Raw genomic sequence first — 18,521 nt, forward strand, 5'->3', positions numbered from 1 at the left:
CCAACTTTTATCATAATATTGCATAAATGTTCAGTTCTTCTTGTAAAAGTTTTGACTTGCGTCGAGTAAAATTGCGACTTTTATGATAATACTGACAAAACTCAAAGTTTTTCTTGTGAAATTTCAATTCATTTTTCACAAGCTTTTTTTATGTATTTGCATAGTATGTACATATTATTAATGTTGTAAATACAAGTCTTTATATATGTAGAACAGGTGGTCCTAAAAGGAGGTCTCGAGAAGGTAACAAATACAAGAATGTCAGATGTTCTTGTATTTCAAGCCTTACCGTCCATATAAGGAGGTGTGAACAAGTGAGGACATAAATCATGCTCCCAATATGGAAAAACATTGCATCTAATAGAGAATGTCTCATTTGCACCCCTGGTGGTGAAATCTATCAAAATAGGGTGGTGTCAAAAAGGAGGGATTTTTCAAATTCGGTTTCGGTTTAAAAAAAGCTCCCCCCTCTGGTTAACATATGAAATAACAAGTGTGTGTAATTGAAATGCACCCCTTTTGGCCAAAATGTATTAATATATATATATATATATATATATATATATATATACAGTATATATATAGACATACTGTAATAAGTTGAGGTGCATAATGAAGATTAAAAAACAATTACAAACAAAAAATACACTAAAAAAACAACAACAAATTAAACCCAAAAGGGACAAGCAGTAGAAAATGGATGGATGGATGGACTGTCTTTTTCTCACAATGTGTCGACTTTTTTCTTATAAAATTGGAAACAATTTCTCATATTCTTTCTGTTTCTGTAATATTGCAATATTTTCTCGTAAAATATAACTTTTTTATGTTAAATTATTACTTTTTATTGCAAAATGGTGACGTGTGTCATGTAAAACTCAAGACTTTTATTACAGTATTGGCCATTTTTCTGTGTTGTTCTTGTAAAACAGACATTTTTTCTTTTTGGAGTAAAATGTTGACTTTTGTCTTCATTTTGCCAAGTAAAATTCTGATTGTTATTATAACATTGCCAACATTTTGAAGTTTTCTCATAAACTCGTGACTTTTGTGGAGTAAAATGACAACTCTTTTCATAAAATTGCCAAAATGTTAAGCTTCTCTTGTAAAAACCGTGACTGTTATTGAGTAAAATTCCAACTTTTAGCATAATAAAGCATAAATGTTCCGTTTTTCGTCTAAAATTGTTGACCTGCGTCGAGTAAAATTACAACTTTTATTATAATACTGATAAAACTCAAGTTTTTTGGGGTGAAATTCCAATTATTTTTCACAACAATCTTTTTTTGATATTTGCATAGTATGTATATATTATTAATGTGGTAAATACAAATCTTAATATATGTGGAAAGGGTGGTCCTAAATAAGACGTACACGAATGGGGGGTGTAAGTATGTGGCAGAAACAGTGAGACAATGCGTGTGTTTGCATATATCTTTGAGTATGCCCTCCCTCTAATGAGTCTGTATGAATTAGCCCCCCACCTCGCAGCGCCGGCCCACCCCAACCTCCCATTGACAGGCATGGGGTGGCCCTGCAGATGCCTGCAGCAACATCCCCGCTTCCAATGCACGCATACACCTTGACACTGAACCACTTTCAACCACTTCCTGTGTCCCGTCCACCCCCCCCCAGCCTCCCCCCACCACCACACCCCAGACTCTCCTGTGCACTTCCCGGCAGCTCCAGTTTCACTTGATGTTATTACAGCTTTCAACCTGAGAGGTTTTAGGCTTCCTTGAACAGATCTGACAGCATTTACAACACGGCCGAGTCGACGCCTCTAATGGCCTCTGCGACTTCAGCCTATTAGACATTGATCTCTGCGAGCCCACCATGTCATCACGCGCTTCTTTAAAGTCCCTAATCTGCATGACCTTTGCCATTCTGGACACCCCGGTTTCTAGCTCCAAATGTACATTGATCCTTTGTGTCCACCGCAGGAACTTTTCCATTTCATTGTGTTTCCACCAACAACGACCCAGGTAGATTTAGTTCTTCAAGAACTTTTTTTAGTGGGATTTTCGGAAGGTTCATGGAACCTGTCAGTTCCTAAAACGTATTCTTTGAACACAGGACCACCGTTTACAGAATGCTAGACGACTTCTTTATTTCTTATTTCTTGCGTATTTTTATCACAACAAAGTGGAGAACAAGAGGAACTTAGGACTTGCAGGAACTTTTGTGGGGCATCTTTTTGCTGAAGAACGTTGATCAGTGGAACTTTTTTGCAGTATTTTTACTACTAAACTAAATTGATTAAAGTACAGTGTTTCATTTCTCTATATTCAAATAGAGATACTGTTTAGATGTGTGTGTAGAGTTACAATCAGTATAGCTCGGTTGGTAGAGTGGCCGTGCCAGCAACTTGAGGGTTGCAGGTTCGATTCCCGCTTCCGCCATCCTAGTCACTGCCGTTGTGTCCTTGGGCAAGACACTTTACCCACCTGCCCCCAGTGCCACCCACACTGGTTTGAATGTAACTTAGATATTGGGTTTCACTATGTAAAGCGCTTTGAGTCACTAGAGAAAAAGCGCTATATAAATATAATTAACTTCACTTCACTTCATAGTGGCCACAAATACAAAATATACTTGTTAAATAAAACTTATGCCTTGTTTTAATTAATACTTAGGCCTACTCCGCTACTGTATTTTTTTGTGGGTCATTATGGTGGTACTTGGAAAGCCAAGTTTTTTTTACAGGTGGTACTTGGGGGGGGGGGTCATCTATGAGAGGGCTTATCTGCTGTTTTAGGGACTTATGATATACCACAAAAACACCGGCCAAAGATCCTCTAAATGACAGAACTTATCTTCCCATTTTAGGAGGGTACTGTATACTGCAAAAACACCAACCAAAGATCCTGTATATGACAGAACTTATCTGCCGTTTTAATGGGGTATACTACAAAAACACTGGACATAGATCCTCTAAATGACAGGACTTATCTGCCCATTTTAGGAGGGTACTGTATACTGCAAAAACACCAGCCAAAGATCCTCTATATGACAGGACTTATCTGCCGTTTTAATGAGGTATACTACAAAAACACCGGACATAGATCCTCTAAATGACAGGACTTATCTGCCTTTTTTTAGGATTTATACTGCAAAAACACCAGCCAAAGATCCTCTAAATGACAGGACTTATCTGCCGTTTTAAGGCGGTATAATGCAAAAACACCAGCCAAAGATCTTCTATATGACAGAACTTATCTGCTGTTTTAAGGAGGTATACTACAAAAACACAAACCATCCATCCATCCATTTCTACCGCTTATTCCCTCAACCAAAGATCCTCAATATGACAGGACTTATCTGCCGTTTTAAGGAGGTATACTACAAAAACACCAGTCAAAGATTCTCTATATGACAGGACTTATCTGCCGTTTTAAGGCGGTATAATGCAAAAACACCAGCCAAAGATCCTCTCTATTTGACAGAACTTATCTGCCCATTTTAGGAGGGTACTGTATACTGCAAAATCACCAGCCAAAGATCCTCTACATGACAGGACTTAACTGCCGTTTTAATGAGGTATACTACAAAAACACCAACCAAAGATCCTCTACATGACAGGACTTAACTGCCGTTTTAATGAGGTATACTACAAAAACACCAACCAAAGATCCTCTATATGACAGTACTTATCTGCCGTTTTAATGAGGTATACTACAAAAACACCAACCAAAGATCCTCTATATGACAGTACTTATCTGCCGTTTTAATGAGGTATACTACAAAAACACCAACCAAAGATCTTCTATATGACAGTACTTATCTGCCGTTTTAATGAGGTATACTGCAAAAACACCGGACAAAGATCCTCTAAATGACAGGACTTATCTGCCTTTTTTTAAGGATTTATACTGCAAAATCACCAGCCAAAGATCCTCTATATGACAGGACATATCTGCTGTTTTAATGAGGTATACTGTCAAAACTCCAGTCCAAGATCCTCTATATGGCAGGACTTATCTGCTGTTTTAAAGAGGTATACTACAAAAACACCAGCCAAAGATCCTCTATATGACAGAACTTACTGTATCTGCCGTTTTAAGGAGGTATAGTACAAAATCACCATTCAAAGATCCTCTATGGTGTGCTGTTTTAGGGACCTATCGTGCAAAGTTGCAGAGATCCTCTATACGACAGGAGTGTTCTGCTTAAGGACCTCCCGTAGAAATGTTCACGCTCGCCTCTCAAGCCCCATCCTTTTTTTTTTCCGCCGCGCCTTTACAAACCCGACAAAAGAAAACAAAATATGCATTTTTTTTGGTACTTGTTGTGTTTTGGGGGGAAACACATCAAATAGATTAAATGACATCAAATATTAAACAGCAGTCAGCGTCGCTCGCATCAACGGACGAGACGCTCTCGCCATCCACTTACTGGCTGAGTGTTTCCCGACAATGGAGGAGGCGGGTCAGGCCATTTGCTGAGAAAACATCAACAACGCCGTGTGTGTGTGTGTGTGTGTGTGTGTGCGTGCGTGTGTGTGTGTGTGTGTGTGTGTGTGTGTGTGTGTGTGTGTGTGTGTGTGTGAGTGTGTGTGTGTGTGTGTGTGTGTGTGTGTGTGTTAACGTCAACAAGCTAAAATATTTCCCAAACTAAATTTCCCATTTAGGCCAACAAGATTCTTCACTTTTGTCCCGATGTTTTCTCAAAGCGCGTCGCTCCTTTCACACAAAAACTGTCACGAGAGGTCACGCACTGGCCCCTCACATGCGGCTAATTGCATCATTTGGGGGCTTAATTGGCAATATGCATGTGTTGCTCGTCCTGCGACAACACGTCCCTTTAAAGTACCTGGCACACACACACACACACACACACACACACACACACACACACACACACACACACATACACACGCACACACACACACACACACACACTGGTTATCATTTGGAATGGGGACTACATTTTTGATCATGACTTGTTGGGACCACCCTTTCTACAGGTTGTGCAGGCAAAGTGGGGACCACCCTTTCTACAGGTTGTGCAGGCAAAGTGGGGACCACCCTTTCTACACGTTGTGTAGACAAAGTGGGGACCACACTTTCTACAGGTTGTGCAGGCAAAGTGGGGACCACCCTTTCTACAGGTTGTGCAGGCAAAGTGGGGACCACCCTTTCTACAGGTTGTGCAGGCAAAGTGGGGACCACCCTTTCTACAGGTTGTGCAGGCAAAGTGGGGACCACCCTTTCTACACGTTGTGTAGACAAAGTGGGGACCACCCTTTCTACACATTGTGCAGGCAAAGTGGGGACCACCCTTTCTACACATTGTGCAGGCAAAGTGGGGACCACCCTTTCTACACGTTGTGTAGACAAAGTGGGGACCACCCTTTCTACAGGTTGTGCAGGCAAAGTGGGGACCACCCTTTCTACAGGTTGTGCAGGCAAAGTGGGGACCACCCTTTCTACACGTTGTGTAGACAAAGTGGGGACCACCCTTTCTACACATTGTGCAGGCAAAGTGGGGACCACCCTTTCTACACATTGTGCAGGCAAAGTGGGGACCACCCTTTCTACACGTTGTGTAGACAAAGTGGGGACCACCCTTTCTACAGGTTGTGCAGGCAAAGTGGGGACCACCCTTTCTACAGGTTGTGCAGGCAAAGTGGGGACCACCCTTTCTACACGTTGTGTAGACAAAGTGGGGACCACCCTTTCTACAGGTTGTGCAGGCAAAGTGGGGACCACCCTTTCTACACGTTGTGTAGACAAAGTGGGGACCACCCTTTCTACAGGTTGTGCAGGCAAAGTGGGGACCACCCTTTCTACAGGTTGTGCAGGCAAAGTGGGGACCACCCTTTCTACAGGTTGTGCAGGCAAAGTGGGGACCACCCTTTCTACAGGTTGTGCAGGCAAAGTGGGGACCACCCTTTCTACAGGTTGTGCAGGCAAAGTGGGGACCACCCTTTCTACAGGTTGTGCAGGCAAAGTGGGGACCACCCTTTCTACAGGTTGTGCAGGCAAAGTGGGGACCACCCTTTCTACACATTGTGCAGGCAAAGTGGGGACCACACTTTCTACAGGTTGTGCAGGCAAAGTGGGGACCACCCTTTCTACAGGTTGTGCAGGCAAAGTGGGGACCACCCTTTCTACAGGTTGTGCAGGCAAAGTGGGGACCACCCTTTCTACAGGTTGTGCAGGCAAAGTGGGGACCACCCTTTCTACAGGTTGTGGAGACATTAAAAAAAAAATGGTAAAATGTCCACTGGCCAGTTAGCTCATCCACGTCTTTAAATCTCTGGATTGATGAAGTATTGTGCTGATCATACTTACTGGGGACCCTGGGGGGAAAAGAGTTAATATGGTTCATGTGGACCATATTTAATTAATTTTGCATAATTAACACAAATTTGTACGTGACTACCATTTAAAAAATAAAGCTGTCCTCGTATAGGAAATTTAAGCACTTAAATGTTAAAGCAAACCCTGCATCTTTTGTGACATTACTGAAAACTGCTATTTAGCAGTAATGAAGTTGTCTGCAACTCCAAAATAGAAGGATGGAAAATTCTGAATGTGAATCATACTATAAGGTAATCATTTTTTATAATCATGCTGTATGAAAATGTCACTTAGGCATCTTCAGAATGGATCTGACTATCCTTTAAAAAGGTTTCCCATTAGAGGACCTGTTTTTTGGTCCCCAAACCGTTCGAAGTCCCCGAAAGGTGACTGTGTAAACAGAGCCATGTCCCCATTAAGTCAGCATTGCCAGAACACACACACACACACACACACACACACACTCGACAAACATAACAGAACACACGTACACGCAGGGGTGTTTCATTGCACACACACATTTGACACATGCGGCAGAACACACACACACACACACACACACACACACACAAAAAGCCACCCAGGCCAGGAAAACATGAGCTGCGGGACGGCGAGGCGGCCGCATTTAACAGCGACCATTAAATGTTATTAATCCAGCAGCGCAAACATGTCGAGAGGGTGCAAACAAACGCTTACACATGTTGCAACAACACACAAACACACACACACACAAAGTAGCTAATGAGACGCTGCTGTTGTCGGGACACCATGTGTGCAAAGTACAGTTTGTGTGTGTGTGTGTGTGTGTGTGTGTGTGTGTGTGTGTGTGTGGTGGCATGTACCATCCAGCAAAGATCTTCTCGATGACAGGAGCGCTCTGCTGTTTTGTAAGCACCGAAGGCTATACTGCAAGGCCGCTTTAGTCAAAGATCCTCTATATTTGTGTCCACTGTAGAGGACGAGGTTTGAAACCCTGACAAAGAACTAGACCCCCCAAAAAACTCCACTGCACAAGACGCTTGGTTCTCAGGATACGAGAGGACTAATCTGTGTTTTTTTAAGGACCTACTGCAAAAAAAACGCTATCGACAAAGATCCTCTATATTTGTGTCCACTGTAGAGGACGAGATTTGAAACCCTGACAAAGAACTAGACCCCCAAAAAAACTCCACTGCACAGGACGCTTGGTTCTCAGGATACGAGAGGACTAATCTGTTTTTTTAAGGACCTACTGCAAAAAAACGCTATAGACAAAGATCCTCTATATTTGTGCCCACTGTAGAGGATGAGAATTGTAACTCTGACAAAATATTAGACCCATAAAATGACCACTGCACAGGATACTTGGTTCTCAGGAGGATATAAGAGGACTAATCTGCGTTTTTTAAGGACCTACTGCAAAAAACTTTATAGACAAAGATCTTCTATATTTGTGTCCACTGTAGAGGACAAGATTTGAAACCCTGACAAAGAACCAGACCCCCAAAAATGTCCACTGCACAGGACGCTTGGTTCTCAGGAGGATATGAGAGGACTAACCTGCTGTTTATAAGGACCTACTGCAATAAACGCTATAGACAAAGATCCTCTATATTTGTGTCCAATGTAGAGGACGAGATTTGGAACTCTGACAAAGAAGTAGACCCCCAAAAAATGTCCACTGCACAGGACGCTTGGTTCCCAGGAGGATATGAGTGGACTAATCTGCTGTTTTTAAAGACCTATAGTTCTAAAAGGATATAATCAAAGATCCTCTATATTTGTCTCCACCGGAGAGGATGCATTTTTTTTCCTGAGATTTGTAAGACTACAGAAAATATGTCCGCTGCACTTGAGGCTCAGTTCTCCGGATGCCATATGAGCGGTTCAATCTGTTGCAAAAACCCTATCGTCAAAGATCCTCTATATTTGTGTCCACTGCACAGGACGGAGCTCATTTTTATCCTGAGATTTGTCACTCTGACAAAAAATAGACCAAACAATGTCCACTGCACAGGAGACTTGGTTCACTGGAGGATATGGGAGGACTAAGCTGCTGTTTTTAAGGACCTATAGTGCTAAAAGGATATAATCAAAGATCCTCTATATTTTTGTCCACTGCAGAGGATGTTGTTTTTTTTTCCTGAGATTCGTAAGACTACAGAAAATATGTCCGCTGCACTTGAGGCTCAGTTCTCCGGATGCCATATGAGCGGTTCAATCTGCTGCAAAAACCCTATCATCAAAGATCCTCTATATTTGTGTCCACTGCACAGGACGGGGAACATTTTTATCCTGAGATCTGTCACTCTGACAAAGAAATAGACCAAAAAATGTTCACTGCGCAGGACAATTGGTTCTCAGGAGGATATGAGTGGACTAATCTGCTGTTTTTAATGACCTATAGTGCTAAAAGGATATAATCAAAGATCCTCTATATTTGTGTCCATTGCAGAGGATGCATTTTTTTTTCCTGAGATTTGTAAGACTACAGAAAATATGTCCACTGCACTTGAGGCTCCGGATGCCATATGAGAGGTTCAATCTGCTGCAAAAACCCTATCGTCAAAGATCCTCTATATTTGTGTCCACTGCACAGGACGGGGAACATTTTTATCCTGAGATTTGTCACTCTGACAAAGAAATAGACCAAACAATGTCCACTGCACAGGAGACTTGGTTCACTGGAGGATATTGGAGGACTAATCTGCTGTTTTTAAGGACCTATAATGCTAAAAGGATATAATCAAAGATCCTTTATACAACAACGGTGCTCAGCTGCTCCCTTCTCCACAAATAGTGGCCATCACTTCGTCTTTGCAAGCAAGAAAGTAGCCAAAGAAGAGAAAATGGAGATGCAGCCTCTCACCTGCGAAACTAGTTGACCTGCGTGTGTAAAAGCCGAAGATTAAGAGGAGCAGGTGAGTCCAGAGAAAATGGCCATCATTACCAGAAGCAAAATAATCACCATGATGATGATGATGATGGTTTGAACAATAATAAAACATTCAGGCCGAGTGCTCCCCCCCCAAGAACAGTGGCGGTATTAGTCACATCCCAACAAGTCAAATGAAAGGTTTGCTGCCCTGAGAGCTCCCCCCCCCCACTCTGCTGATGGGGCAAATTGGCAGACAGAAGGGTCCTTAAAGACACAAAAAGAAAAAAAAGCTGCCCATCGATTTTGCCCGTCGCGTTGTCTCGCCTGGGAGGACAAAATAACAGGACTTGAGGAATAACAGGAAAAGGGAGAAGCCGGCGTGAAAGTATGCCCGGGTTCCTGTCACTTAGCGCGGGGGTCACGGGCGCTGTCACCTTCGCCGCCCACCAACCCCCCCCCCCCCCCCCACCCCCACGCAACAATGTCTCAGACGTCTTAAAAAACGTTTCCTCTCTCTAAAAAAAAAAATACATGTGATTCCTCTCTCCGCTCGAGGACGCTGGCTTGTTGACCTCCCAGAACAAATACCTCTGTAAGTGTGTGTGTGTGTGTGTGTGTGTGTGTGTGTGTGTGTGTGTGTGTGTGTGTGTGTGTGTGTGTGCGTGTGTGTGTGTGAGGGGGGGGGGGTCTCATTAGTCTGCTACAGCAGGGTGGTGACATCCTGAGCGACACACACACACACACTTACACACACACACACACACACACACACACACACACACACACTTACACACACTTACTTTCTCCTCACTTCTTTCACTGGAGAAAACAAACCAAAGCCAAAAACCTAAGGTAGCACAATTCCTGCTTTAGGAATAAAAAGAGCAAATAAATTATATTATAAATGCACTTTTTTTTTCTTCTTTTTAAAAAAATAAATACCCTGAAGTAGTAAATGCCGACCTAAGCATTTATAATACCGTTAAACAACAATCATTGGAAACGCTTTCTAGTGCATATTTTCTATTTTCATCATGTTTAATGGGGCAAAATTAGGGGGGCGCCTGTTTGCATAATGTTTATGTTCAAAAAAAGAAAATGCGATTGTGTAGCATTAGTTCTGGGGCGGACCCCTTAAAATTTAGGGTGCAATATGCAAAAGGGGGAAAAAAATGTAGTACAGGGCTACTGGTCGTGGTGTGGCATTTAGGGTGGGTGGTCCCTGTTGGAGCAAAATTAGGGGGGGGGGGGGGTGCCCGTTTGCATAATGTTTATGTAAAAAAAAAAAGAAAATGCAACTGTGTAACATTAATTGGGGGTCGAACCCCACAAAATTTAGAGTGCAATATGCAAAATGAGGACAAAAATGTTGTAGTATAGGACATTTAGGGTGGGAGGTCCCTGTTGGAACAAAATTAGGGGGGTACCTGTTTGCATAATTATGTTCAAGAAAAAGAAAACGCAACTCTATAGCATTAATTGGGGGGCAGACCCCACAAAATTTAGGGTGCAATATGCAAAAGGGGGACAACAATGTTGTAGTATAGGGTTACTGGTCGTGGTGTGGCATTTAGGGTGGGTGGTCCCCGTTGGAGAAAAATTAGGGGGGTGCCTGTTAGCATAATGTTTATGCTTAAAAAAAAAGAAAAGAAAATGCAACTGTGTTGCATTAATTGGGGGGCGGACCACACAAAATTTAGGGGGCCATATGCAAAAATACAAATGTGTCGTGGTGTAGCATTTAGGGTGGGAGCAAAATTAGGGGGGTGCCTGTTTGCTGCTCCAGAGGACAAATTTCGGCACACTTGTGTGTGTGTGTGTGTGTGTGTGTGTGTGTGTGTGTGTGTGTGTGTGTGTGTGTGTGTGTGTGTGTGTGTGTGTGTGTGTGTGTGTGTGTGTGTGTGTGTGTGTGTGTGTGACAACCATTGGTACTTTAACTTAACTTAACATAATATTGATGTTAAAAAAAAAAAGAAAATGCAATTGTGTAGCATTAATTGGGGGCCAAACCCCACAAAATTTAGAGTGCAATATGCAAAAGGAGGACCAAAATGTTGTAGTATAGGACATTTAGGGTGGGAGGTCCCCGTTGGAGCAAAATGAAGGCTAAGGGCCAGTTTGTCATTTTCAAAAAAAAACAAGAAATAATGTACGTCTTTTTATGGACAATGGTGTAACATCAACTGGGGAGTGGGGGGTTAAAATTAAGGGTGAGCCACAAGTGTCCATTTTTAAAAGCAGAAAAGAAAGAAAGTTGAATGTTGCAACATTTAGGGTGGGCTGCCACTTCTACTTTTCAAAGAAACTAAAAATATAGTACGTCTTTTTAAGGAGAATGGTGCAGCGTCAAGTCAAAATGGGGGGGGGGCCCCCATGGGGGAGAAAAATCAAGAGTGAGCCGCAATTGTCCATTTTTAAAAGAAGAAGAGAGGATAGAGGTATAAATAAAAGCAGAATATAGCAATAGTGTAGCATTGAAGGGGGGGGGGGGGGTGGCCAGTCCACATGGGGGCTACACTTAGGGTGGGCTGCAATGGTCAATTTGCAAAAGAAGTAAACAATGTAGCAGAAGTGCTTCTGGTCAAGGTGCAGCATCAAGTGGGCACGGTCCCCACCGGGTGAGGAGGGGGGGGGGGGGCAAGGATGGGCCTCAATCTTGCATTTTGAGAAGAATATAAAGCAGGATATATAAGCAGTGTTTATGTGGAAAGGTGGGTGGTCAGTTTAAATTCACAAAAAATGCTACGGCATCATGGGTCGGGGTGGTCGCCTGAGGGGATTAATTGAGGGCGGGTGCCAATTTTCAAAAAAAATAAATAAAATACAGTATTAGCACTTCTGCAGGTAATCTAACATTTCTAACAGTCATAAAAAAACACTTTTTATGGAGGATTCCCTATTTTTTAGAGGAGACATAGAAATAAATAATAATAGTGTGCATTAAGGGAGGGGTGGTCTCCATGGGGGGAATATCAAGGGTGGGCACCTATTTTCCATATCTAGTGTAGAAGTTGTACTACTTAAAATGGTGTACATCAACGCCCCCCCTCCCTTACCCGAGACTTTGGTCCCCACCTCCCATACCCGTCTAGTCTTTATAACAACGCATGAAAGCAATTAACACATTTCAGCTCGGGCGGAACACGGGAGAATGAATAATGGACCACCGAGCGTTACGTAAAAACGAACAAGCCCCGCCCACAGGACGTACATACGCGCTACTGTTCCACCCACAGGTTTGCACCCCGCTGTTTATTATTATTTTTTTACATGAACGTGACTCATACGTGTTTAAAAAAAACAAACAAGATCCCACCACCAGTTAGGTCAGGCGTCCAATCAGGTGACAGTCTTTTAATATTTCGGATTTTCTGCCCAGCAACAGCGTATTTCATCACTGACACACGACATTTAGTCCTTCCAAAAAACAACCGCTTCTGTCCGAGTGCCTTCTTGTTGTAAACCGCCATCTCAGGACTAGAACTGTGTGGTTGGCTCATTTCTATCACTCTTGAGCAAGGCACCAGACCCCCTGAACACGGCCTCCTTACCCTGACTCCAGTCCAATGCGACCAATCCGACCAGTAAAACCGTATCGCGACTTCTGTCCTCAACATTTTTTTGCATCACACGGCATTTTGCAGCTCCCCGTCACATAGAGGATCTTTGATCAGCTTTTATAGCAATCCTTAAAAACAGCACAGCCCTCCTGTCTCACATGGTGGATCTTTGACTGGTGAAACGGAAATTGTAGCACCCAGAACAGCCTTGCACTTCTAGTCGGTGCTCGAGCAGCAGCATTGTGTGTTGGAATGCTTATATTTTGTCAATATATTGGGACACAAATTGCAAATTGGCACAAAATAAAACCAAACAGTTAAATAAAAGATGGTGGATTAAGACGGAATAAATGTAGTCCTGGAAGTGTGTGCGTGTGAGCATACGCCGCCGCACTGATTGCAATAAATATGTTGATGCCTTTTTCCTCCGCTTTAAGAGGCCGAGGTGAGTTTTACGTCTCGCCGGCGTGGACGTTTAGCCACAGCCACATCTTCTGTGGGCAAAAGGTGACGTGTGGAAGAGTAGAAGAAGAAGAAGAAAGTCAGCAACGGGCGTCTTTTCCCTGCAAATCTCCTCTTTCACCTCTCCGCTCTCCTCCAGCTCCTCTCAGCCAAGGCCAGCCAAGAGACACTTCACCTCGCACCCGCACGCACGCAGCCCGCGCCAACACACACACACACACACACACACACACACACTCACTCATTGCACGCTTTCCTCTCTCTTGTACTAACTGGCACACAAGTATTTAGCCACCCACTCAGAAAAATACATGGCAGAAGACACAAACTGGGTGCAACCACACACACACACACACACACACACACACAATTGACACTAGATAGGCATTCCATATGCTCCATGTGCAACGACCCATCAAAGTCAGACATGGAAATAATAACAGCATACCGACACACACTCAGTGTGGATAATTCTGCACATATGCATCAAACCTCTACCGCTCAGTCATGAGAATACATATGCAGCACATATGTAACACGCACACACACACACACACACGCTCGGAGTGTATCGGGGGCATTACCACTGACATGTTGCTCTCTTTAAGAGCATCTCTACGGCTAATATAGACGCTTTGACAGATTATTTTAAAATATGCAAACAAATGCATCATACACACACACATATATATGTATATATATATATATAAATATATGTACGTATATATATACATATATATATATATGTATGTATATGTATGTATATTTATATATATGTATGTATATGTATGTATATGTGTATACACATGTGTGTATATGTCTACATATATATATATATATATATATATATATAATTTAGAAAAGCAGAAAGATTTTATTCAGATTTTTTTCTGCAGAACTTCAAAAAGATTTGAGTGTATGGTGACAAAATATTTAGCCATGCATTTTTAACATATTAAGATTAAAATTGGACTTTTATCACTTATTTAATTGTATAGTATTTTGTAAAAAAAAAAAATACAAATAAAAAATCACCTGTAAAACATGCAGACATTATTGACTTCTGCATCTTTAATGTTATTTTACAAAATACCTTTTTTTTTTTTAATGCATTCTTGGGAAATGAATTAGGTGCAGTATTTATTAGGGGATTTAAATGCTCCTTCGTGGGTGTGTGATGGTGGATAAAAAGGGGATGCTTTAGGGGGGTTTAGGTGGTCTTGCAACAGTACCTCTTCCAGGTCTCGGCCCATAGTCGACCTGTCGCACTTGATGGCAAGCCGCTTTACGGCACCCTCGCAGGGGGGAGAGATTGAAGGAGAGACGCTTTTTTTTGTTGGAAAAGGGATAACGCGTGCACGCGCACACTCACGCGCTGCACAGTCGCACCCCCTCCCCAAAAAAGTGCGTTCCGTAATGGACAAAAAAAAAAAAAATCTTTAAACTTTGCTAATGGGGTCGATTTTTGTAAGCAATAAACGATCTTTGCGCGGAGAAGACAATCAATCCGTCCTATTCCACATTTTAAATGTTGGTCTTTCCTGCAATAAATAATATTTACCTTCTCTATTTTATTCAAACATCCTCTCAGGATGTAACCTAATCGAAGCCAATTCATTGATGGATCGATTTAAAACACGCGCTTTTATTTACGAGGCCTTTAAAAAAAAAAAAGCCAAGCATGCGCTTCGTTTAAAAGGCTTCAAATGTGGTTTTGAGTTAATACTAGAAAATATATTCAAGTTGCACCCCCCCTTTACCCCTCAGATAATGCTGGAAATTATATATATATTGATTGCATTTGATTATGGAATAAAATAAGTGTTTAAAATCGGTTAAAAACTGCATGAGTTGTCATCTTTACGCACGATTGTTCCCTCAATTGATGCCATAAATAAATATGAACATTCCTCCATAAATGGTCTTATTTTATAGCTTTACTCGCATGCATGGAATTTGTTGATGCCTTAATCATTTTCGTGATTTCCGACACGAGTTTTAAACCATGCACGTCACTTATCGATATCATTTCAGGCCTTTTTGCTCTTTTATTTCCAAACCAAAGCACCCAGTTATTATTATCCCAATAATAACAAAAATGTGCATTTTACACCACCTTTTTTGCAGGTTCTTTAAGTCCACCTGCTCCCTTGTAGCACTTTAATTTGCATTAAAATGCTTTATTCTGCACCAACAATCCGGTCATGCGTGCGTTGATTTGAATGTAAACATGAAAAAGTGGACTATGTCGGTGCATTCAAAGTTGCTTTTTCCTGCAGCCTTTTAACGCCACATGGTTATTGCGCAACCGTGACAAGGTGTGCCTGGCACCGACCCGGTCCAGCAGTGATGGACTGCGAGCCAACAAGCATCATCTATCTTTACGCACGCCCACACACAACCGTCCTCTACTTTAATGGTGCGAAACTCCGTTCAAAAACCAAGCGAAATAAAACCAACCTCGCTCTCCCCGCTGCCGTGGGAGGCTTTAGGCTTTGTAAATCGGGTGAAACCTCCGCGGGGGAGAGGCGGAGGGATCGGCGCGGCCGGTGCAACACCTGGCACCCGCTTGAATGTTGCCACCACCGGACAACCGGCTCCTGCGCGCTCCCTGCCTCGGCCACGGGAAGTCCCACAGAGGTGGGCCGGCACGGAGGACTGCATTTATAACCACATCATCCAAATGTGTGTTTTGTGCATAAATTAAATATATGGAGAGAAAAAAAAAGAAGGGAAAGTGCATTTCCAGCAGCGGTTAAAAAGTTTGCACCCAAACAAAAAAAAGTGAGTGATAAAAGAGGGATGGCATTTGTTTAGTTTGTTTGGTACCTGCTGGGACATCCTGTAGAGGAGGTTGCTGTCACTGGTCTGCTGCTGCCGCCATGTCCCCATCAAGCCCGGCTGCTCAGCACTAGGCGGTCTGCTGCTGAACTGCATGGAGCTCCCGCCGCGTCGGCCGAGAACGCCGCGACCGGAGGGCTGGCGCTCGGGGGCGGCGTCTCCTCCGTGGTCGGCCGGGGTCGACGGTGACGGTGACGGTGACGGTGACGGGGAGCGCGAGGGCGTCCTTCTGGGCGTCTCTGGGTCACTGGACTCCCGCGCGCCTCTCACATCCAACTCTGCCTCCTTGGACTGCGGGGGGGGGAAGAGGAAGAGGAGAGTTAGCGGAGGGGCCCCCTTTCAACTTTTCGGGTACTTTCGGGGGGGTCTGGCAAGAAAGTCAGCATGCAGAAGAGAAAAGTCCCTTACCATCAACTCTGTGTGCGTCCCAGCTAAAGTGCAGATGAGGAGTGCATAGCCACCAGACTGCTCTCTCTCTCTCTCTATCTCTCTATCTCTCTATCTCACTATCTCTCACTCTCCAGGTCCCCCACCCTCCTGTCCTCCTCCTTCCCCGCCGCAGACGCCGAGGACCCGCGGCTTGTGTGCGTGCGTGCGTGCGTGCGTGCGGCTCGGCTGTGAGATGCTCAATGACATGAAGACACATGCTTCCCGCCTCCCTCTCTTTCTCTCTCTCTCTCTCTCCTGCACACACCTCCTCCGCGCGCAGGAGGCGGGGGGAAAGGAGGAGGAGGAGGAGGAGGGGAGGGGGGCGAGCTTAGTCCCCCTCCCGTGGGACCGTCCCGAGATATTCAATACGTAGTTAAAAAAACCAACAATGTTTTAATATTTTTTTAAGAAGACAGCTAAAAAAAAATCTACAGTGATTGGTGTCAATCCATTATTTTTTTTTACCGTTTGTCCCTTATAGGGTCGTGATTTTTATTGACTTTTTATATATATTTATATATATATATATATATATATATATATATGTTTTTATTATTATTATTATTTTAAAGGCATTGCACCTCCTCCCTCAAAAAAAAAAAGAATACCCTCAAAAATCCGTCGCATTTGTTTGGTTTTGTGTGGCTGTAGAAGAGGGGGTCTTACTGAACACTGAATTTGTGTAAATAATTATATATAATAGGGGTCCCCGAAGTTTTCGATCCGGGGGCCGCATTAGGTAATAACAATGTGGCCGTGGGACAGGCTGTGTGTGTGTGTGTGTGTGTGTGTGTGTGTGTGTGTGTGTGTGTATATATGTATATTATGTATGTATGTGTCAATATATGTATGTATATATATGTAAGTATTTATATACATATATATCCATATATATATATATCAATCAATCAATCAATGTTTACTTATATAGCCCTAAATCACTAGTGTCTCAAAGGGCTGATATATATATATATATATATATATATATATATATATATATATATATATATGTATTCGAGGTTTCTGTGGTTTATCTATTATACAGTGCTCAATACCAGGATAGAGTAGAATATACGTTAGGTCAGGAAAACAGAAAAGAGGCTATTTCATCCCTACAAGCCTGTTTCGCAGGTTTCCCTGCTCATCAGGGGATTTTCCCCCCCAAAAAAGGGAAACAGGCTTGTAGGGATGAAAGAGTCGCTGTGTTTTTTCATGACCTAACACACACACATATATATATATATATATATATATATATATATATATATACCCGCGACCCCTAAAGGGAATAAGCGGTAGAAAATGGATGGATGGATATATATATATATATATATATATATATATATATATATATATATATTGGGGTTGTATGGTATACCGGCATTAGTATACTAATGAATCATATTCCTCTGAAAAGTACCAGTCCGCCAGCTAACATCCACTGTAATGATACAAAGTACAGGAGGGTATCTGGTCGATACTACTATGATTACGTCAATATTTTTTGGCATCACAACATTTTCTTTTTTTTGTCCCTGGACACGTGAGGACTTTGAATATGACCAATGTATGACGTGGGTTCCCCCCGGGTACTCCGGCTTGCCCCGTCTTCCAAAGACATGCACCTGGGGATAGGCCCCTCCCACCTCCAAAGACATGCACCTGGGGATAGGTAGATTGGCAACACTAAATGGTCCCTAGTGTGTGAATGTTGTCTGTCTGTCTGTGTTGGCCCTGTGATGAGGTGGCGACTTGTCCAGGGTGTACCCCGCCTTCTGCTCGATTGTAGCTGAGATTGGCTCCAGAAACCCCCGCCTCCCAAAAAGGGGTAAGTGGTAGTAAATGGATGGATGATCCTGTAACTACTTGGTATCTGATTGATATTGAAATTGGTGTTGTCATCCAAAACAAATGTCAAGTATCAAAGAGGAGAAGAATAAGTGATTATTACATTTGAACAGAAGTGTAGATAGAACATGTTAAAAAAGAAAGTAAGCAGATATTAACAGTAAATGAACAAGTAGATTAATAGTTCATTTTCTACCACTTGTCCTTAATAATGTTGAC

At 42.7% G+C, this 18,521-nt stretch overlaps 1 protein-coding gene across 2 annotated transcripts in view; it reads right to left on the bottom strand.

The window, feature by feature from the left end:
- The window catches only part of LOC133538622 (zinc finger protein basonuclin-2-like), a 236,708-nt gene extending 220,097 nt beyond the window's left edge, over nt 1-16,611 (bottom strand). The window contains exons 1-2 of one of the 2 annotated variants that reach the window (XM_061880270.1): nt 16,434-16,610; nt 16,014-16,316 (exon numbers count right to left, since the gene is read on the bottom strand). In XM_061880270.1, the coding sequence (XP_061736254.1) occupies nt 16,014-16,316; nt 16,434-16,436 (306 nt within the window). In that variant the 5' untranslated portion in view covers nt 16,437-16,610. Of the gene's footprint in view, nt 1-16,013; nt 16,317-16,433 lie in introns of both variants that reach the window. The other variant, XM_061880271.1, reaches the window with a different exon arrangement.
- Between the last annotated feature and the right edge of the window lie 1,910 nt (nt 16,612-18,521).

Source organism: Nerophis ophidion, linkage group LG20 (assembly GCF_033978795.1).
Source record: "Nerophis ophidion isolate RoL-2023_Sa linkage group LG20, RoL_Noph_v1.0, whole genome shotgun sequence".
NCBI classification, from domain to species: domain Eukaryota; kingdom Metazoa; phylum Chordata; class Actinopteri; order Syngnathiformes; family Syngnathidae; genus Nerophis; species Nerophis ophidion.